At 39.1% G+C, this 24190-nt stretch overlaps 1 protein-coding gene across 4 annotated transcripts in view; it reads right to left on the reverse strand.

Annotated features, from left to right (window-relative positions):
• Positions 1–24190, reverse strand: part of CADPS2 (calcium dependent secretion activator 2) — a 593849-nt gene that overhangs the window by 92769 nt on the left and 476890 nt on the right. For all 4 annotated transcript variants that reach the window (XM_055421183.2, XM_088834647.1, XM_055421182.2 and 1 more), the window contains 2 exons: positions 17722–17825; positions 3104–3260 (listed from right to left, as the gene is read on the reverse strand). In XM_055421183.2, coding sequence (XP_055277158.1) covers positions 3104–3260; positions 17722–17825 — 261 coding nt within the window. The remainder of the gene's footprint in view (positions 1–3103; positions 3261–17721; positions 17826–24190) is intronic.

Genomic DNA, 24190 nt, shown 5'->3' on the forward strand with positions numbered 1-24190 from the left:
AGTAGCCAATACTATATAAATGGTTTAAATAGGAGAGACATATGACCTTCTTTTGAATTAAACATTTGGTTAAAAATCACATTTCTCTTTTAACAGTCAATTTTTCTCTTTTTAGCATTTTTTGGGACATTTTAAGAGATCTTAAAAATAAAATTAAAAGATGTTAATTTATTGGCATTATAGCAGAGGTTCCCCAAGAAAATTTTGAAGAAATCTACAATATATTTTATCTATAAATAAATTGCAATATATTGAATGAGTTAAATCATCTTTACTGTGAGCATTAATAAGTACTTTCATCTTAAAATAACCTGCTAATAAATCTAAATATGGTTGATTCTTGAATTTTCACGCAAGTGAAGAAAATCCATGTTAGAAACAATCCTATACTTATTTATTTTCACTTAGGGACTTAATGTATAATACATTCATCATTTTTGGCAGCAGGTTTATTGCTAGATATTTATCGTAAGACAATATTAAATCTAATTTGTAATTTCTTAGCAGAAAAAATTGATGATAAGAGGCTGGGAAAGAAGAAGGTCATTTGAAGTCTGCTAGCTGGCAGGAGGGAACTAAACTAGAACTTAAAAACTGGCTGAAGACAATTTGCAGAATAAATGATTCACATTTGGATAACTGCGGGTATAGCAACTCCTAAGAGCAGACATTGTTGCTGAAACTGAAGTAGGAATTGTAGCTTAGTTCTTTGACTTATTAATAAGATGTTTTTGGAAATTAAATTGGATAAGAGAATGAATAAGATGGCTAAAGGAATCATGATTGAAATTTTAACTGATTAATATCTAAAATATTTATTTAGCATTCATTTTACTAAGCTATTGCCTTCTTTAATCCTCACCACCAGTGACACTATTATTTCTTTATTTTATAGAGAAAGAACTTAAAAGTTTACTAAGATTAAGCAATTGTCAAAGGTCAGGTAGCAACTAGCACAGACAGATATGAATCTGTTGGGCACGAAAGCCCATGTTGTTAACTACTAACACATGATGCCCCTGTTACTAAAACAAAGGTTCTTACCCTGATATCCAAAATACAGATGTCCATGGAGAGTCCAATATTATACACAATTTCATATATATGTATAAGTTTTTTCCCAATAAAAGAGTTGTAGTTTTAGCGCAGACTCAAAGGGATGAATAACCAAAGGAAGGTAAGAAATGATGGACTAGAGTGATGAACAAAATCAATAGAGTAATTAAAAAAAAAAGATAAAAGTCCAAAAAATGATTTAAGTTTAAACCTAGAAATACAGAGTAGTGATATCCTGGAAAGAGAGAAGGAAAATGATATGGAGTTTTCAAAGACAGCAAGTGGGAACTTATCACCAGTGTGACTAAGCTCCTGGGAAAGAGAGGGCAGTCATGGGCTGCAGGAAGTAAAGGCAGAAGACGGGCAGCTCTTCTTGGGGCCTGGGTTACTCAAGTCATGTTGTGGGCACTGTGTTCTACTTAGCACCACACTCCAGAGCAATACTGAAAAATGGAGTGAGGTCTTTTTAGAGGAAGCCGATAAGAATGGTAATGGGCATGAAAATGCTAAGAGTTAAATGATGGAATAATGGCTGGAAAAAGAACATATGCAACAAAAGAAGGACATTCCACTGACCTAACAGAATAAGTCAGAACCAGAGGTTAGGAGGACACAGAGTTCAGCCTGGCTTATAGTGAGAGGAATGTTCTAGAATAGGGAATTAGCAACCCCAAGACCACTACAAATGTTGAAGCAAAGACTATCAGTAGAAACTAAACTTAAGTTGAAGGGAAATTAAAAAATAAACAAACAAAATTTCTAATTGGAGTATAATTGCTCTGTAACATCGTATTAGTTTCTGCTGTACAGAAAAGTGAATCAGATAATATGTATACATATACAACCTGCCTGTTGAGCCTCCCTCCTGCCCCTGTAGGTCATCACAGAGCACCAAGCTGAGCTCCTTGTGGGTAGAGCAGCTTCCCACTAGCTATCTATTTCACACTGGATGGAGGAGCCTGGTAGGCTGCAGTCCGTGGGGTCGCTAAGAGTCTGAGCGACTTCACTTTCACTTTTCACTTTCACACATTGGAGAAGGAAATGGCAACCCACTCCAGTGTTCTTGCCTGGAGAATCCCAGGGACGGGGGAGCCTGGTGGGCTTCCGTCTATGGGGTCACACAGAGTCGGACATGACTGAAGTGACTTAGCAGCAGCAGCAGTGTATATATCGGAGAAGGCAATGGCACCCCACTCCAGTATTCTTGCCTGGAAAATCCCATGGATGGGGGAGCCTGGTGGGCTGCCGTCTATGGGGTCGCACAGAGTCGGACATGACTAAAGCAACTTAGCAGCAGCAGCAGTGTATATATGTCAAGGCTATTCTCTCAATTCTCCCCACACTTTCCTTGCTCTACTGTGTCCACAAGTCTGTTCTCTGTGTCTGCATCTAAAAAAATCATCATAGGAAAGGCCCGCAAGAAACTATATGCTAAGAAACGCCTTCAAAAACTCTGAAGAAAACCTGTTCTATAAAATCTGCTAGAAGACCATGGACAGAATCATGATAAAAGTTATTACTGCATTGGGAAAAAAGTCTCAGTAGAGAACCTTTATATTCTCTTTAATTTCTAAATGAGAGAGAGCAAGCCATACCGTAGGGCAACATTACTATCATCTGTAGAACCAAATCTGTTCCGCAAACATTAGCACACTGTGGATTAGCAGAAGCCTTGATATAGCAGGACATCTAGAATAATAAGTTTCTAGGATATATTTCAGGGACGTTAGCATTCTCAGGTACTTTAGAAATATTGATCTTTGAAGATTTTCTGCTTCACAAGGTACAATGAGAAGGTCCCTGTGTTATCAGTACTCCTGAAGGCAGGAGGGCAGGCATAAGAGCAACTTTGGGGGCCAGTGGAACAATGTGAGAATGTTGCTGGTCTCCCGTGGACCCTAGCCAGATATACCTGGGGAATGAGCAAACATGTTACCTGTGTTGGTCCTTGTTGAGAGAGTGCTAGGACTCTGTAAATACACACTCACACACACAATGTTCTCTCCTCTTCCTCATTTAACACACTAAAAGAAATGCAAATGCTTACCATCATTTCTGAGGAAATTATTAAGCAGTTGGAAAAGAGGAAAACTGTCCCAGGAGTCTTGTGGTTGTGCTTCAAGTGCTGTATCCATATCTACTGTGAATAAAGCCCAAAATTTCTCTGCATGCTCTGCCAATAAATCAGGCCACCAGGCAAATGCCTGTAAACAAAGAAATAATGTAAACATAGATTACTTATTAGAAACATACACAAATACTGTGAAAATGTGATTAAAAGTGAAATTGTATAACATTATTATAGAATATGATATCAAATGTTTTAATATTTCTAGTCACAGAGAAAAAGAATTGAAATATACCAAAATATTCATAGTAGTTATGAATAAATTAAGACAAACAATGAATTTTTGTCTTACATATTTTTCAAATGTTTTAAATTGATGTATTTTTAGAAATAAAATGTCATTTTATATTTTAACTCTATATTAGATTTCGTATTTATCAATACAAAATTTGCTATTTAAATATATATCCATAAAATTATTTCTCATTAAAAAAATTACATTTTACTTGTAGTACTTTTTTACGAATCAAAAGTCTAAAACTAAAAAAAAAAAAGTCTAAAACTAAAACACATATTCAGAGAGAGGGATTTCCTGTCCCTCCAGTGTAAATTAGGTCCCACTAGATAGGACCTAAAAACTCTCTGCTGCTTAGATGGGTGAAAAGAATATTTACTTTTTAGGAAGTTCTCAAAATTAACATGACCTGTCCATGGAAACTGGAAGCAGGCCCACCAACCAGCCCACCTATGCATCTGACCAACCAGACTACTTAAGATATCTGGCTGAGCTGACTGGTGAAGGACTTTCCTTGCTGAAGTCAGTCTGTAAAGAAAGGAAGAAGTGACAGTTTCTTCAAATGCACAACAATAATGCAAGACTACAAGAAAGATGAAGAATCTAGAAACAGGACACCAAACAAAAGAACAAAATAAAGCTCCCATGGCCAATTGCAACGAAATGGAGACCTATAAAGTTCCTTAAAAAGTTCAAAAGCTGTTTTAAAGCACTCCAGTGAGTTACAAGAGAAAAAAAACAGATAACTAAATGAAATCAGGAAAATAATATAAGAAAAAATGAGAAGTTCAACAAAGAGAACAATAAAAAAGAACCAATTGTTATTCTGGAGCTGAAAAGCACAATAACCAAAAAGTTTAAAGGGTGGCTTCAACAGCAGACTTGATCAAGTAGAAGAGTGAAGCAATGAACTTGAAAACAAATAATTCGAAATTATCTAGTCAGAGGAATGAAAAAGAAAGGATGAAAAAGACTGAAGAAAGCCTATGGTATTTGTGGTACATCTTCAAGTGAACCAATCTGATATATATTATTAGAGTCCCAGAAACAAAAAGAGACAGAAAACTTATTTAAGGAAATAATGACTGAAAACTTCCCAAATCTGGGGAATGAAGTGGACATACAAATTGATGAAGCCCCAAAGATCCCAGCTGGGTTGACTTACAGTGAGACATATAATTATAAAATGTCAAAAATTAAAGATAAAGAGAGGATTTTGAAAGCAGCAAGAGAAAAATGACTCATCATATAAAAAAATAAGGCTGATATTATCAGATTTCTCAGCAGAAACCCTGGAGGTTTGCAGGGAGTGGTAAGATATTTCCAAAATGCTAAAGAAAAACTGCTAACCAAGAATACGATACACAGCAAAACTGTCCTTTAACAATGAAGGCAAGATAAAGACTTTCTAAGACTTAGCGAGTTCGTCACCACTAAACCTGCCTTATAGAAAAATGTGAAAGAAAATTCTCCAAGTTGAAACAAAAGGATGCTAAATCTAACATAAATATGTATGAAAGTATAAATATCACTGATAAAGGTAAATATATAGACAAATAATACTGTAATTCTGGTGCATAAATAACTTTAAACTGTACTATAAAATCCAAAAGAGGAAAGTATTAATAATAACTATAACCACAAAAATTTGTTTAGGGATATATATTAGTACAGAAGAGGTAAAATTTGACACCAATAACATAAAGTGTATTTAGGAAGTAAAACTGTAGGGTTTTGTATGTGACTGGACTTAAAAGTTTAAAATAGATGATGAAAAGATCTGAAGTCCAGCTGAAAGGTAAGTCTTATCTATCAATAATTTTAAATGTAAATGGATTAAACTCTTCAATCAAAAGACACAGCACGGTTGAATGGATAAAACCACAAGATACAACAATAAGGTTTCTGCCTATGAGAAACTCACTTTAAATTTAAGAACACACATAGGCTGAAGTTGAAGGGGTAGAAAAATATTCCATGCAAATGATAACCAAAAGTGACCAGGAGTGGCTATACTTACATATGCTAACAATTACCACAAGAAACAAAAAAAGGTCATTACATAATGGGAAAGGGTCAATTCACCAGAAAACTAGGATAATTACGACTATTGCTTGCTTGCTTGCTTGCTAAGTCACTTCAGTCGTGTCCGATTCTGTGTGACCCCATAGACGGAAGCCCACCAGGCTCCCCTATCCCTGGGATTCTCCAGGCAAGAACACTGGAGTGGGTTGTCATTTCCTTCTCCAATGCAGGAAAGTGAAAAGTCAAAGTGAAGTTGCTCAGTCGTGTCTGACCCTCAGCGACCGCATGGACTGCAGCCTTTCAGGCTTCTCTGTCCATGGGATTTTCCAGGCAAGAGTACTGGACTGGGGTGCCATTGCCTTCTCCAATTATGACTATATAAGCATGCAAATGGTTGGAAAGGTGCCCTGAAGGAGGGCATAGCAACCCACTCTAATATTCTTGCCTGAAATATCCCGTGGACTGAGAAGCCTTTTGTGCTATAGTCCATAGGGTTGCAAAGACTTAAACATGACTGAGCGAATGAGCATGCATACACACAAGTGGGATATAAAATCAACATACAAAAATCATGTGCATTTCTGTATACACTAATAACAATCTGAAAAAGAAATTAAGAAACAGCAGAGTAAAAATTCCTAGAAATAAACCTAACCAAACAGGTAAAAGATTTGTAAACTACAAATTATAAAACACTGATGAAAGAAACTAAAGTAGTCGCAAATAAAAGAAAACTATCCAGTGTCATGGATTGGAAGAGTTTATATTGTTAAAATGCCCATATTACCCCAAACAATCCACAGTTTCAACACAAACCCTATCAAAATTCCATTGAACTTTTTTTTTTTACAGGAATAGAAAAAAAAAAAAATTCTAAAACTCATATAGAATCACAAATGACCTCAGATAGCTAAAATAATGTTAAGAACAAAGCTGAAGATACCACTTTCTGATATCAAAATAGGTATATAACTAAGCTGTGGTAATGAAATCAATCTGACATCAATACAGACACCTAGACCAATGACACAGAATACTGATCCCAGAAATAAACCCACATGCATATGATCAACTAACCTTCAAAAAGGTTATATTCTTGAGGAATATAAAATGAGGAAAGGACAGTCCCTTCAATAAACACTGCCGGGAAAACTGGATATCCACAAGAAAATAATCAAACTGGACCACACACAAAAATCAACTCAAAAAACATTAAATACTTAAACTTAAGACATGAAACTATGAAACTCCTGGGAGAAAACAGAGAAAAAGCTTCTTAACTTTGCCTTGGCTATGGTTTCACAGATATGACACCAAAAGCACAGACAACGTAACCAAAACCAAGCAAATCGTCAAACTAAAAACTTAATGGACAGCAAAGAAAACAAGGAACAAAGGAATGAGAGAAAATATTGGTAGGTCATATATAGGATAAAGGGCTAATATCCAAAATACATAATACACTCCTACAACTCAAAGCAAAAACAAAAATAAATAACATGACTAAAAGATGGACATAGGACCGGACAGACATTTTTCCAAAGATGACCAACAAATGGTCAACAGGTATATGAAAAGGTTCTCAACATCACTAATCATCATTTGATTTTCAAATGCAAATCAAAACCACAATGAGACATTACCTCACACCTGTTAGAGTGTCTGTTATTTACAAAAGCAAAAGATAAGTTTTTTGAGGTTGTAGAGGAAAGAAAACCCTTGTACACTGTTGATAGAAAGGTACATTGGTGCAGCCACTATGGAAAACAGTATGAAAGTTCCTTCAAAAATTAAAGATAGAACTCTCATATGACCCATCAATCCCACCCCTGGGTATATTTCTGAAGGAATTGAAATAAGAATCTCAAAGAGGTATTTCCACCGCCACAGTCAGTGCAGTACTATTCACAGTAGCTAAGACACACAGTGCACGGCAACTCACTCTAGTATTCCTGCCTGGAGAATCCCTATGGACAGAGCAGCCTGGTGGGCTACAGTCCTTAGGGCTGAAAAGAGTTGGACACAAGTGAAGTGACTGAACACACATGCAAGACACTGAAGCGAGCCATCACTTTATTGACAAAGGTCTGTATAGTCAAAGCTATGTTTTTTCCAGTAGTCGTGTATGGATGTGAGAGTTGGACCATAAAGAAAGCTGAGCGCCGAAGAATTGTTGCATTCAAATTGTGGTGCTGGAAAAGACTCTTGAGAGTCCACTGGACTACAGGGAGATGAAAACAGCCAATCCTAAAAGAAATCAACCCTGAGTATCCATTGGAAGGACTGACACGGAAGCTCCAATACTTCGGCCACCTGATTCGAAGAGCTGACTCATTAGAAAAGCCCCCGATGCTGGGAAAGACTGAAGTCAGGAGCAGAAGGAGGTGACAGAGGATGAGATGGCTGGATGGCATCCCCGACTCAATGGACATGAGTTTGAGCAAGCTGCAGGAGATGGTGAAGGACAGGGAAGCCTGAGGTGCTTCAGTCCATGGGGTCACAGAGAGTTGGACATGACTTAGTGACTGAACAACAATAAGAAAAGCCCACAAATGAATGACTGGAAAACAAAATATGAAATGTACACATAATAGAATAATTTTCACCTGAAAAAAAGAAGGCAATCATGCCATTTGTAGCAACATGAATGAACCTGGAAGACATCAAGTAAAATAAGCCAGACAAAGAAGGACAAATATGTTATATAATCATACTTTATGATTTATATGAGGAATCTAAAACAATCAATTTTATAGAAGCAGAGAGGGGAATGGTCATTTCAGAGAGTGGACCAACTGGGGAAAGGATGACAGGAGGGTATTCGTGAAAGTGTGGTGGTGGTGGTGGTGGTGCAAAGATTCAATTATATAAGGTGGACACATCCGAGAGGTCGACGAACAGCACAGAACCTTCAACACCGTATTGTATACTTGACATTTTGCTTAGAAGGTATATCTTATTTTTAGTATTCTCATTATGTGCATGTGTTAGCTACTCAGTTGTGTCTGACTCTTTCTGACCCCTGGACTGTAGCCCATCAGGCTCCTCTGTCCATGGAATTCTCCAGGCAAGAATACCGGAGTGGGCTGCAATTCCCTTCTCCAGGGGATCTTCCTGATCAAGGGATCAAACCCAGCTCTCCTGCATTGCAGGTAGATTCTTTACTGTTTGAGCCACCAGAGAATACTCACACAAAAAATAATGTGAGCTTTTCTGGCTATAGTATCTCAGTTTTGTTTTAATCTGAATTTTTCTAATTTTGGATGAACTTAACATTTCTTATATGTTTTAGGGCTCTCATTATACTGTTTTTAGTGAAATGTCTCTCAGGTCTTCCCCCCTCCCCTTTTTAAATGTAGCTTTTGATAGCACTATAACTTTTTAACCAAGAAACTATAAAACTATCACACACATTTGGGTGATACAGATATTTTTGCTATTCTTTCAATTAAAAATAACCTTAGAAAAAGTATCATCATACTATACCCAGAGAAGTCCATATTTATTTTGAAGAACTTTCTAAGAACATGTGAGATTTGTGGTTGCAGAACTCCATTAATTTCTTCCAGTGTAAATTTGATTATAATAAAAAGAGCCAAACCACAAACCAAAAAATGTGGATTATAAGATATTGACATATTGAGTATTTTCTTAAAAACTTTTGCCACAATAATAATGTTCAATATATTTATAAAAAATATTATTGTGTAACTAATTAGTAGATGGAAACTGACGAAAACAGTAGGTAAAGAAAAAGGGTGGTGCAGTACAAATAACAGACTCTAGTGTTAGGGACATTTTAACTGTTGACTCCATGCATATAACTTTGACCCTGTTGTTACAAACATATGAATGTGTGAGTAGCAGACACAATTTCATTGCATATATCCTGCTCCTGTCTTTTAGAGCTGTGTTAGTGACACAGATAAGAAGAATTGGATTCTTTCCTCTGAGTACAGCAGGATAGAAATGCTAGGAAAAATGCAGTACTGCAAAGAGAAACATTTTCAAAGTCTCACTTCTAGTTCACAACCAATAGCTTTGCGAAAGGTTCAAATTAAGAAAATAACAGTCATGTTAGGTCATGATTGTCTCAAGACTCTGAGAAAAATTTCCAAAGCTCTTTTTAAAGTTAACTTGGAAGACAGAGCCATGATGGAGAATGGAAGACAATGGAATATAATTTACTTAAAAACAAACAAACAAACAAAATAAACAGCTTCAGGTTGGCAAGACTTTGCTATCAACTTGAAATTTTCATTATGTTTTACGGATGAATATATTTTATGTTTCAAATTATATTTCTGATAATGTTATTTCTGCTGAACGTAAGACAATCTGTGATGGATACTGATTGCTCTAATGATTAGTTGAGAAAGCTTTAAGCAGCTACTGTCTTTGAAAATGAAAAGCAAGGGGTGCAGGCTGTTACCTTGAGACACAGGGTCAGTTCTACCACCTGTCTGTCCCTTTCTGCCTTTTGCCACCCCTCTGGGTGGCAGTCCTCCCACCCTGGGTTGGTACTAAGAAGAAAGGCTGTATAATTTCCTACCTACACACCATTTCCTGGGGGTGGCTGAGGCTCCTTAGCATGAGGGGCGCCACCAGGTGGGGGAAACCCTTCTCAGAAACATGTTCATCTGTAGGGCACCAATCAGAAGTCTTGGCCCTAAAGCTAAGTCACTAATTAGTGTAAATGAAACAGCAGGGGCAGAAAGCAATGTTTAACTTGATTAAGAGGGAAGTAAAACAAAACTTGATTACAATCCTTTAGCCATACTATTTCTATCAAAATTCTAACAATAAATAAATCTTATATGGTGAGAACGGTATTTGTGCCTGACAATACTCTGAAAGCCATGTTTGTTTACTCAGTGAAGTTGGAAATAGCAGCAAGTAAGACTATCTCTGAAACTGGAAGAGTACTGAGCTTTTGAACTTGGTGAGACTTGAGTGCTCATGGGCAAATCAGTTCTTGGATGGATTTCCTTTTCCTCATCTGCATATTGGCAGTAACAATACTCGTCCTAGCCTCCTCCAGGGTTCTGTGGAAAAGTCAAGGGATATGAAAATCTCTTGCTGTACAAAAGTAAAAAATCAATCTTTATCAGCAACACAAAATGAGTCAAAATTCACACAAATCTTATAATGTTAGTTTTAGATGTTTTAAGAATAGTAATGTCCAACATAAGTGGAATAGTTTCTATGTGCAAGTACTGTTCTAAAGAATTTTTGCACATTATTTTACTTAATCCTTTCAGGTAGATGGTACAATTATCCTTATTTTACAGGTTGCATGCTAAGTCACTTCAGTTGTGTCTGACTCTTCACAACCCTATGGACTGTAGCCCACCAGGCTCCTCTGTCCATGGGGTTCTCCAGGCAAGAATACTGGACTGGGTTGCCATGCCCTTCTCCAGGGGATCTTCCCAACTCACGGGTTTTACAGGTTAGCAGAGTCAGAAAGATTAAGGAATTTACCCAAAGTCATAAAATTGGTAACAGAGCAATAATTTGAATTCAGGTCAGCTGGAGTGTAGAGACAAAGCTCTTACATATATTCAGTCCAGTTGCTCAGTCGTGTCTGACTCTGCGACCCCATGAACCACAACACGCCAGGCCTCCCTGTCCATCACCAACTCCCAGAGTCCACCCAAACCCATGTCCATTGAGTCATCCAACCATCTCAACCTCTGTCGTCCCCTTCTCCTCCTCAATCTTTCCCAACATCGGGGTCTTTTCAAATGAGTCAACTCTTCGCATGAGGTGGCCAAAATATTGGAGTTTCAGCTTCAACATCAGTCCTTCCAATCAACACCCAGGACTGATCTCCTTTAGGATGGACTGGTTGGATCTCCTTGCAATCCAAGGGACTCTCAAGAGTCTTCTCCAACACCACAGTTCAAAAGCATCAATTCTTCAGCGATCAGCTTTCTTTATAGTCCAACTCTCACATCCATACATGACCATGGGAAAAACCATAGCCTTGACTAGACGGACCTTTGTTGACAAAGTAATGTCTCTGCTTTACAATATGCTGTCTAGGTTGGTCATAGCTTTCCTTCCAAGGAGTAAGCGTCTTTTAATTTCATGGCTGCAATCACGATCTGCAGTGATTTTGGAGCCCAGAAAAAGAAAGTCAGCCACTGTTTCCACTGTTTCCTCATCTATTTCTCATGAAGTGATGGGACTGGATGCCATGATCTTAGTTTTCTGAATGTTTAGCTTTAAGCCAACTTTTTCACTCTCCTCTTTCACTTTCATCAAGAGGCTTTTTAGTTCCTCTTCACTTCCTGCCATAAGGGTGGTGTCATCTGCATATCTGAGGTTATTGATATTTCTCCAGCAATCTTGATTCCAGCTTGTGCTTCCTCCAGCCCAGTGTTTCTCATAATGTGCTCTTCACCTTCCATATATGGCCTCTTCTTAATCAACTCTATGTATAGCATACTGCCTTTCTGTCTGTCTTTCTAGTTTCTTAATCAACTACGTACTTAGAAACTATCTAGTTTCTTAATCAACCATATACATATAGTACACTGCCTTTCTGCTCATCTGTCTATCTTGTTCTGTAGATCAGACCAATGTTTTTGTCCTCTGAGGATGTTCTTGCCAGAACATCTATTATAGTCTTATTTTTTAAAATATCTTTTCATATTTCTTCAGGGTCTTAGTCTTTTTGTCACTTATACCCTCAAAATGCAGTAAACATTTCATATTTTACAACAACAAAAAAGTGAGACTGCATAAATGAGCAAAAATTGTGCATCTGATTTTGGGACGTATTATATGCTTCCTCCACACCGCAAAAAGATCAGCTTGTAATCTTGTATTTTGTGGATGATCCTAAAAGCTCTGGACACAGTTCTGTGTCTAGGGTATCATTACATCCTCCAACATACACATACAGCAACATGATGCTGAGAGGCCATATTCTAGAAATATTGAAGCTCTCTTGAGGAGCCAGTAGAATGGATTTGAACCTTCAGGGTGACACCTAAACTCATGTCAAAGGAATCATAGTTTCCTGCAACTCAATTCATGAAAATATCTCCCTAACTGGGTTCCTAGATGAATATAAATATATGAATATAATTAAGTGAAATGAGGAGCTGAAAATACTTCAAAAGGTATGTCAAGGTAAAGTGCTACTCTTATTATTGTATGTTTGTCAGTTAGTGACTAAGAAACATTTTCGGTAGGGTATTTGTGACCATGCAGTTTTGTCTGAGAGTTCTGCTGCAAGTGGAATTCTTCCTCTATAGCTCAGCCATATGAAAGTCACTTGCTGGTCATCTTCTTCCAAAAACAGGAACATTTGTTTTACCACAGGCTAATCTAACCCTAAACCTAAATGCATCCTAAAAATGAAAGGTTAATTTATCTCATTGGCTATCCAGATATAAATGCTGTGTAATTAAGATGAACTCAACTGTTGAGATGACTGCAATTACTTAGTAGTGGGTAGTAAACACATCTTGTCTATAAATAAGTCACTGGAAAGACCAATTCTAAAGCTGAAGCTCGAATATTTTGGCTACCTGATGGAAAAGACCCTGATGCTGGGAAAGACTGAGGGTGAGAGGAGAAGCGGGTGATAGAGGATAGAGGATGTTGGATGGCATCACCAACTTGATGGACATGAGTTTAAACAAACTCTAGGAGACACTGAAGGACAGGGAAGCCTGGTGCACTGAAGTTCATGGAGTCACAGAGTTGGACAGGATTTAGTGACTGAACGAGGAGGATAAGGAATAAACAAAAACAATGGGAAACATTTTAAAAAATCAAACATCCTTTCTCTTTTTGTTAGAATCTATCCAGATGCATGGGCTTCCCTGGTGGCTCAGACGGTAAAGAATCCACCTGCAACGCAGGAGACCGAGGTTCGATCCCTAGGTTGGGATGATCCCCTGGAGAAGGGAATAGCTACCAACTCCAATATTCTTGCTTGGAGAATGCCATGGGCAGAAGAGCCTGACAGGCTATAGTTCTTGGGGTTGCAAAGAGTCAGACATACCTGAGCGATTTTCACTCACTCACTCACATCCAGACACATAATCTGGTTCAGACACTGATGTTTACATGAATGACCATAATCACAAGATGTGTGTCTGTACTGAACTCCTCTCCCTGCACTCCTCTGCTACTGGAACAGCCTGGGACCCAGTCATCTGGAGAGCAGGATACATCCACCATTCACAGTGAGCCAAGTACCAAATACCGAATTACTGCCTGACATTCTCCTGGCCTACAGTGTCACCAACATGGTGGACAATATCATAAATATTTTAGGGACCTTCAGTTAAGATTCTGCTGCAAAAATAAGTCACAGAGTAATAACCTGAGCTGTGTTCATATCCATCACATTGTCTCTCTCTCTGCCTCTTCACTGGGGGATATTCCTGATCCTCCATCCCCATAGCCAAGTCCCAGGATCCGCCAGGAGAGGAAGAATGACAGGATTGAAAGGGACATCTCAGGCTTGCAGTGTCATCTTTCTCTCTGCATTTACATCCCTGCTATGATGCTGAGTGTCAATCCCAGCCACTCTACTGAAATTGAGAAATAACAACGTCGCTCCCTGGAAAGTATAAAGTCTGGAGTCGGCCCGACTGTGTACTTCCAGCAAGTTTTCTTACCAGGAACGTGGTACATGTGTGTGGAGGCGTGTGCTGGGGTGAGAGCCCAAGGCTTTCCAGAAGGCAACTGGAACTGGCAGCCTTTGTCAGAGTGAGAGGCCTTAGATGGACAGTGGTTGGATCAGTTTGTCTAAATTTCTGGTCAGATACAGTCTCATCCCAGGAATGTGGAAGATGGCTTTAAAGATTTTCGGGAAAGGAGCTTAAACTATCTTTTTCAAGAGAAAACACAGAAATTCAGAAGAAAAGCCTGAGGGGAGAGGTTGAGGGGCCCTCAGAGAGAAGGGAGGACTGTCTTAGAAGCAAGTTATTGTGAAAGATCTGAAGGACGTGAAACCTACTCAACTGAGAAACTGCTGAGGAACAGAAACAACCTCTTGGCCCCGTGAAGTGAACCACCTCTGAGGAGGGAAGGAGGAGGGAAAAAGAGAGGAGCTGACACACGGCCACTTGACGGCGTCTGAGACAGATGCATTAACCTCCACCTAGGGAGCTGGGCTGGGTTCTCTTTTGTGCAGTGAAGACAGTCTAGCCTGGACATCCAGCAAAATCAACATTACTGTACAGTGCCATCCATCCATTCACTCTGGAAATGACTTTGGGATCAGACTAATTCACCCTTCTCCACAATAGAGAAAAACCTGGATCTCCTGGTTGAAAATGGTGGGGGCGGGAAACAGTAAAAGATATAATCTAGTGGAAACAGTGTCAGACTTTATTTTTGGGGGCTCCAAAATCACTGCAGATGCTGATTGCAGCCATGAAATTAAAAGACGCTTACTCCCTGGAAGGCAAGTTATGACCAACCTAGAAAGCATATTAAAAAGCAGAGACATTACTTTGCCAACCAAGGTCCGTCTAGTCAAGGCTGTGGTTTTTCCTGTGGTCATGTATGGATGTGAGAGTTGGACTGTGAAGAAAGCTGATCATTGAAGAACTGATGCTTTTGAACTGTGGTGTTGGAAAAGACTCTTGAGAGTCCCTTGGACTGCAAGGAGATCAGTCCTGGGTGTTCATTGGAAAGACTGATGGTAAAGCTGAAACTCCAATACTTTGGCCACCTCATGTGACGAGTTGACTCACTGGAAAAGAGTCTGATGCTAAGAGGGATTGGGAGCAGGAGGAGACGGGGATGACAGAGAATGAGATGACTGGATGGCATCACCGACTCGATGGACGTGAGTTTGAGTTTACTCCGGGAGTTGGTGATAGACAGGGAGGCCTGGCATGCTGTGATTCATGGGGTCGCAAAGAGTCGGACACGACTGAGCGACTGAACTGAACTGAACCCCAAATGACAAAATCCTTTGGTAAAGCTGGCCTTTCCTTTGATGGCCAGCAGCAATTATGCAGACAGCTGGTAATAAGACACAGTCATGGAAACAGTACAACCAAGATTGATCCATTTAAATACATACAGTCTTTAATTTCGGCTTCCCTGGTAGCTCAGCTGGTAAAGAATCTGCCTGCAAGGCAGGAGACCCAGGTTCAATTCCTGAGTCAGAATGATGTGCTGGAAAAGGGACGGGGTACCCACTCCAGTATTCTTGGGCTTCCCTGGTGGCTCAGCTGGTAAAGAACCTACCTGCAATTTAGGAGACCTGGGTTCGATTGGTCCCCTGGAGAAGGGAATGGCTGATTCCAAGGAGAGGGATTAAGGTGACTTTAAAACTATAACCAGAGTGGGTTCTATCTTATTTTCATATAAAAGAGCTATGCCATGCTAGAAAAATGATGAAAACGATTCTACTCACCTCTCTTCCCTGAGGAATCCCAAGAATTTGGAAGCATTGTGGAATGAAGACATGCCATAGTGTCACAAAGCATTTTAAAAAGAGGTCATTATAATACTTCTGTATTTTGGCATCTATTTGTAAGTTTTGATTATCTCTGTTCAATAAAATCAACTATTTTTGTAGCTTAGAAAATAAGTAATACTTACATTTTAATTGTGTTTGGATATATTGTACTTTAACAAGCATGTAGTGGTTGCAGGGAGTATTTAACATTATTTACACTTGAAAGAGAGAAGAGTTATTATTTTCCTTATTAGTGTAGGAAGATTAAATCTAATTTTTGTGAAATATAAATTAGATGTACCTGTTTAGGTAAAATTGGACAGCCAATCAGAATTTTTTTTTAATTCAAAAAGGTCTGATGATAATGCCTTTTAAGAAAAGACAAAGACAACACATACATACATTTTTATCATATAGTCATTTTCATTGTAACACAGCAGTAGTACTAGCCTAGAAAAGCTCCTCCTGGGAATTCATTTCAAATTATTGAAGCAGCTGTTTCTTCAGTTTAAAATAAAATATCCATAACAAGTTCACACATGACAGATGCAAGGTAAAAACTAGATTCCATAGTGTGAGCTAAAAGCAGATGTTTTGAATGATCATATTTATAAGCAGATACAATACATCTTAGTTATCTATTGCAGGGCTTCATGAATATTCTTTTCTGAGAATTTGCTTAAAATGTACTTCCTATAGTTTCTGATATTTTTGAGGTCTAGGCTTCATTAAATATAAATATTCTATAAATTCTTCTGTATCTGTTCTTTTTCCTTCTTGCTCATTTTACATACTTTCTCAAGAATAAAAGGATTGCTAGGGCACTGAAATTTATTATATTTACTCAATTTTATACATTTTCTCTATCTAATTTAGTCAGAAAACTCGTGTTTTTACAAAAAAATAAACTCACAGCTATTAGAAAGAATGACACTTTTAAATCTCAGAATAAGCAGCTTGCCTGATGAAATACCATTTTATATCTCTACTGAATGTCAATACATAATTAGAACCAGAACTTTCAAAAACTATTAAAAATGCAGGATTAGTGAAAATTGAAAGAAAAGTTTGATGGTAAAAGTGAAACACTAGAGTTATCAATGATGCAGTTATGAATGTCTTCTCTGTGATTTTAGTATTATTTACCACTGCTTCTCCTTGTGTACATCGACTAACTTATGTTTCTAAACTAAAGTCATCAGGAAACAGGGAGAAAAGCTAGCGAGTGATCTGGCATTATTAGATGGGGGTCATGTCCCAGATTTGCTTCTTGCTAGTTGTACACCTTTGGCAGATCTCATAAGCTCTTCCGTGTTTGGCACAGAAAGACAGTTGTCAAGTACAGATATTAAATTATAGACATACATAATTCCTTTGTAATATATAGGAGTTATATTTCCAGGAAAAGCACACATACTCAGTTTACTATAGATAAGTGGCCAGGTGTGTATCAAATGGCTATGGACAGGCCACATCTTCAGTGCCATTCCCACTATCGCAAAGCATTATGCGCTGCTTTGCTGCTGCTGCTGCTGCTAAGTCGCTTCAGTCGTGTCCGACTCTGTGCGACCCCATAGATGGCAGCCCACCGGGCTCCCCCATCCCTGGGATTCTCCAGGCAAGAACACTGGAGTGGGTTGCCATTTCCTTCTCCAATGCATGAAAGTGAAAAGGGAAAGTGAAGTCGCTCAGTCGTGTCCGACTCTGCGTGACCCCATGGACTGCAGCCTACCAGGTTCCTCCATCCATGGGATTTTCCAGGCAAGAGTACTGGAGTGGGGTGCCATTGCCTTCTCCGACGCGTGGCTTTATGTGACAGTTAAAACAAGTCATCACCTCCGCATGATGCTCTTCATTCTGCTGTAAGACTTCGATGCAAAGCTCTGCTAGATGAAGAACCTCTTCCAGCTTCCTCGCGGGAGTCGCCTGGTTCATGGTCTCTATATTAAAAACAAATCATAATCATGTTACCTTGAAAATAAAAAGCCAAGCGGATTCTAAAAGGTGTAATGATGAGACCAGGGTGTTGAAACAGAATGAGAAAGCATATTTTTGAGAAATAAGAGAGAAAAGAAATACAAATGAATACATTCTTTAAAAACAAAACAAAAAACATCAGTTCACCAGACTGCAGAAAATACTTCACCCACAAAGCACTCACAGGAAACGGCAAGTGCTTTGCCATTTAACATATTAGAACTAACAGGTGCATCAGCACATTAGCTGCTCAACTTCTGCAACAAACAAGTTATAATTCTCCTCAAGGTCAGAGATACAAAGAAAAGCAGATACCACAGTCTTTTCCTTCTCGCAGTATTGTATTATCAATACAATACCATTCTCACCAGATGAGTCATTCCTGGCATTAGCGAAACCCAGGCTTTTTTTGCTGCTATTTAAAATTTCAGCCTGAAATGTCTAAGGTTCATGTTGATCTTAAACTGAGGAAGTACAAAGTCACCTAAAACAACTCTGACAGGCTGCAATTAACTGATTTCCTCCCTTCCAAATGGGGAAGGGTGGGGAGCTGTTCTTTAAACCTGAAGGTTCTTTTCGTATTACAGCAAACTAGTATGAAAAGGCCAGGCCACAAAGACATTAAGTGCAGCTACCTGGAATTCAGCAAAAGAGAAGGCAAAGCAGTTTATTTCAGAGAGAAAATGAACTGGCAAAAATTAGAGGTGCCCTGTGTAATGAGATTGTTTCAAAATAGAGCTTTCAATAAGGATATTAAAGATAAACATTGGCTTCGATTTTTGGACTCTCTCTTTGCCCATATATAGAGATTGTAGGGAAGAAAAAGAAAATATTCAGATAAAGAGCTTTTTCTGTGGAATCGAAGGAGTCTTTTTGCAGGGGGGCAATAGATCTAGTCCCTTAGCATCTCCCTATAACCTCAGCCTTAAATGTGGAGGAGACTTTCATTTGGTCTTAATTTGTCCCCAAGTGACATACAATGATGCAGTGAAACATAGCTTGTGGTTGGTGCTTGTTCGTTAAACATTTATTATACACTCACTATAGGTTACAGTGTGATGCACGTGGGGGTTCCCATCCTCCAACCCTGGTACACATCCTCCTAAATTCCCCTACAGGATGAAAGCTACTGACCTCTTGACAGGGATCAAAGAGTAGGTTGATTCTTCAGGAAAACAGTGAGCCAAACACCACAGAGTGGAGTGTACCTACAAGGATCTCGGCTGTGGGAAGTGGGAGGAAATATAAGACATGTCCCTGTTTTTAAACAGTTCAGACTCCAAAAATCACTCCTGTTAGGATCCTCAGGCATCCATTATCCAATCTTCTCTCTGTTTCATGATCACTTCAACGTCCTCACATAAGGGTGAAGTCACGGAGGCTCATGACTTTGCACAGCAGTCTCCTCCACTTGGGAACAGTTCTAACTGTGATGGTGAAAAAACCTAAGAATTTTGGAAACAGTATAAAGCCAACAGAGGTGATGAAGGGGATGTGAGGAGGGATAGCTGAGAGAAGGTGCATGTAGGGGAATCAGTGGGAAGATAATCAGAAACTGAGGCAAGTCCTAAAGGAGAAACCAATGACCTTGGTAAGTGAAAGAAGCATTTCTAGAAATGACAGAGATGTGGTGCATTTCAGAGGAAGGCGAGGATGCAGCTTGCTACAAATGCCACCGTTTATAGAGAACCAAGGATGTGTCAGGTGCAGCGCCAGGCATTTCTCATGTGTCATCACACTGATTTTCCTAAAAACTTTAAGCCATTTGGCTCTTTATTCATATAAGTCATAGATGAAGAAACAAGCATGGAGAGATGAGATGAAACAGCTAACACGCGGTAAAGGTGAGACCTAACTTAGCATGAGCTCTTACCATCTCTGCCCTGCATGTGCCCGGATGGAGCAGAAATGTGCTGGGGAATGATGGCTGAGGAGCCTGAGATTGGATCACCGCAGGCTTTAAGTAAGAAAATAAACAGACTTAGTAACTATATCCTAAGGGGCTTCCCAAGTGGCGCAGTGGTAAAGAATCTACCTGCAATGCAGGAGACATGGGTTCGATCCGTGGGTCAGGAAGATCCCCTGGAGGAGCAATGGCAACGCACTCCAATATTCATGCCTGGGAAATCCCATGGACAGAGGAGCCTGGTGGGCTACAGTCCATGGGGTCACAAAAGAGTCAGACATGACTGACCACACACACACACATCACACAACTATATGCAATAGGTAACTTGGAGCGAATGTTTCTTCGCTGGGCTTTAGAATAAGTTAATTTTGGGAAAATGAATTTGTGACTGTGCAGAACAAGGAAGGACTGGTGGGGGCCAGGTCTAGTGTATGGAGAATGATTGGAAGATGGTAATGGGAACAGAAAAGAAAGAAGAAGGCAGAGGGACAGTTTGAGGAGATGATCTGCAAGCATTTGTGACTGGAAATGACCCTGAGGTCTGCAAACTGCGTGGCTCAGAGAATGAAGACGCACGGTTGATGAAACTACCAACAGGTCTTTTTGGGTCACCCCACATATATTGGGAGTAATTACCATGTACATATACAGTAAGCAAATTATTCTAAACTGAAAGGAAAGTTGTGCATTGTATTAAAATTTGCATCCACAAGGAATTAGGTCATCTGGATGCTTTGAGCAGAAACTACTCATCATTCAAGTCATAACTTTAATGTTACCTTAAGTGTGGGACAGCCTCAAAGTTTTGAGGCTGAGTGACTTACTCCTCTCTCTGAGCTCTCCTATCACAGGCTCATGAGCCTGTTATTATTAGACTGGCATCAGATCAGTGAGAAACTAGGTCTCAAAGTCTTGTGCTCTCACTCTCTTGAATAGACTTTGGACCATGATGGGTACTTAATGAATGTTCACGAGAATGCAGTAGTATAATTTTGGGGAATGTGCATGCTAAAAACAGAATCAATATCCAAATTATTTCATTTCACTTTGTGTGGGATTGCAAATAGCTTTTAGTCACTCACACACCAAAGGTGGATGAGACAGAAGTCCACCGATAAAATGCAGCTGTGGTCTGAGGACACTGCTCAAAAATCAACAAAAGTTGTGTTCTTAAGTTAGAGATTTTTGGGGGAAGAGTTTTCAAAATAATTTTAAATTCTCAAGAGCATGTCACTTATATTCCTGGATTTTTCCATCTTTAGACTGAGGGTGTCGCATGAAATTGAGGATTCCTAAACAAAGATCATGGCATCTGGTCCCATCACTTCATGGGAAATAGATGGGAAAACAGTGGAAACAGTGTCAGACTTTATTTTTGGGGACTCCAAAATCACTGTGGATGCTGACTGCAGACATGAAATTAAAAGACGCTTACTCCTTGGAAGGAAAGTTATGACCAACCTAGATAGCATATTTAAAAGCAGAGACATTACTTTGCCAACAAAGGTCTGTCTAGTCAAGGCTATGGTTTTTCCCGTGGTCAGGTATGGATGTGAGAGTTGGACTGTGAAGAAAGCTGATCGCTGAAGAATTGATGCTTTTGAACTGTGGTGCTGGAGAAGACTCTTGAGAGTCCCTTGGACTGCAAGGAGATCCAACCAGTCCATTCTAAAGGAGATCAATCCTGGATGTTCATTGGAAGGACTGATGCTGAAGCTGAAACTCCAATACTTTGGCCACCTCATGCGAAGAGTTGACTCACTGGAAAAGACTCTGATGCTGGGAAGGATTGGGAGCAGGAGAAGAAGGGGACGACAGAGAATGAGATGGCTGGATGGCATCACCGACTCGATGGACATGAGTTTGAGTGAACTCTTGGAGTTGGTAATGGACAGGGAGGCCTGGCGTGGTGTGATTCATGGGGTTGCAAAGGGTCGGACACAACTGAACGACTGAACTGAACCTTAGGTTTGAGGGAATCCTTGAACCCCTTAAAGTGATATGCTAATTTTTGTGTATAGAGGCATTGTTTTCCGTAGTGAAGAGTAACGACTCTCAGATTCTCAAAGTAGTCTATGAGCCACACAAATGATAAGAATCACTGAACCATATACTTTCTAAGATTGCTTCCATCCAAGAGAGTCTATGCTTCCTATTGATTTTGAACTTTACCTATACTGTATTATATTATTTCAACTTCATGAGGAAAGGGAAAGGCAACAAAATGTAATTGCTTTGATCACAGAAGTGGAATTTATTTCTCCTACATGCTTTAGAATATTATTTACTGAACCCCTAAAATCACTCTCCCAGTTAGGGAATCAGGAATCCCATTTCCAGATTAGGGAAAAGAGTCTTAGAGAGGTTAAAACAGTAGTAATACAATAACCTGAATTCTTTCCACTCAATTCTCTGAATAGGATTAACATACACATATACACACTCAACTAAATATATATATATATATAAACTCAGTTTATTCAATATAAATAAACTATATTTATTCAATATAAACTTCTAAATAAACTCAAAAGTTTATTTACTATAAACTCGTCCACCTTTATTTAATATAAACTTCTGAAATAGCTGAAAGTTTGAGCCTATAAAGTCACCACATCCTTAGCCACAAGTAGGTAATAATGGAAAAGAACCAAGGAAGCTACCTGAAAACTTATTACGTGTGAATATGTTTATGTGTGAATATGTCAAAACTAACTTTTACATTTGACATTCTCTTAAGGAAAAACTCAGAGTACCTTGTCTTCTACTGAAACTTAAAAACAGTCTGAAACATTTTCTTCTAGATTAAATTTACTGAGAGTCTCAAAACTTCATACTTGAACATAATGGCCACTCTAACACTTTAAATAAATAGCATTTTTATCAAGCACACTATGTATGCCATCTCTGACTACCACTCATTTGACTACTGCTAAGAAGTTTAATGCATTTTGTAGTCAGAAGTCTATTAGATAACAAGGTTATCAACAGCACCATTAAAATTCCGAATGCTGTGAATATTTGAGAAATCACCCTTAAAATGTCCACTTCCCTCTTTCTGTAACATTTCTACAGCATTATAGATGCCTCAATATTCTTCAAGCTTCAACATCAAGTTGCTGATAGTTGTAATACATTTCACAGTGATATTAAAAAAAATAGACACCTAAAGTAGCAAGATTTCTTGATGAATTTCAAAGTATTGCTCTTGGCTAAGATGGTTTTTCCTCCTGGAACACTTTTACTTTTCTACAATAACACTTCTTGGCTCCTCAAAGCAATTCCTTTTAATTATGTGTTGTTGTTTAGTCACTGAGTCGTGTCTGACTTTATTGTGACCCCATGGACTGTAGTCCATCAGCCTCCTCTGTCCACAGGATTTCCCATGCAAGAAACCTGGAGTAGATTGCCATTTCCTTCTCCAGGGGATCTTCCTGCGCCAGGGATTGAAACTGTGTCTCCTGCATTGGCAGGCAGATTCTTTACTCCTGAGTCACCAAGGAAGAACTTTAATTATGTACCTCTGTACATTTAAGAGGGGCTTCCCAGGTGGCTCACTGGTAGAGCAGCTGCTGCCAGTGCAGGAGACACGGTTTCTATCCCTGGCTCAGGAAGATCCCCTGTAGGAAGAAATGGAAACCCACTCCAATATTTTTGCCTGGAAAATCCGATGCACAAGGAGCCTGGTGGACTACAGTCCAAAGGGTTGCAAGAGTCAGACACAACTGGGCATGCATGCAGACACAGTTGAGCATGTCATTTAAAAAGACAGCTTGACGACTGGGCATTAGTATGCTCTAACTCTGCTCCCCTGCTTCAAATAGGGTGAACATTCTCAGCATCCTTTCCTTGGCTGCCTCCCTCCCTGCCGCTGCCTGTCAAAGTTCCTTGTGGATACACACTGATGCTCAAGGTGAAATTTGTAAGGGGACATGGGGAGAAGACTAAAGATCATTTAGTTCATTTTTCTCCATATAAGATATACAGAGATTTGAAATGTATTTGACTTTAACTTTTAACAGACGGACTATATCTGTACTTGCAGCTGAAGAAGAAACAGAACGCAAGATGGTATTGGATTGAGGGCTACGGTGATAATCCCATCATAGTACTGCCTCGTCTTTCTCCTTTGCATCTAGATCATGACAACTAGCTGGAGTGCACCAACAATAGTTCCTATATATGTGCTAAGATTTCTTGCTGGTTTTTCACCATCCCCAGATTTTGTGGCCCTGAATTTAATTCAACAAACATATACTGTATGTAAGATACTGTATTAATAACCGAGGGGGTAGAATGATGAACAGAACTTCTGTCTTCAGTGAATTTATGTATCTCTTTCCCTAATCAGCTTAAAGGTAGAGGACAGAGCTGCATCCCATCCCTTTTTGGTCCATAAGAGGAAGTTCTACAAAAAAA

Source organism: Moschus berezovskii, chromosome 3, assembly GCF_049115385.1.
Source record: "Moschus berezovskii isolate FMDL1 chromosome 3, NW_MosBer_1.0, whole genome shotgun sequence".
NCBI lineage: Eukaryota > Metazoa > Chordata > Mammalia > Artiodactyla > Moschidae > Moschus > Moschus berezovskii.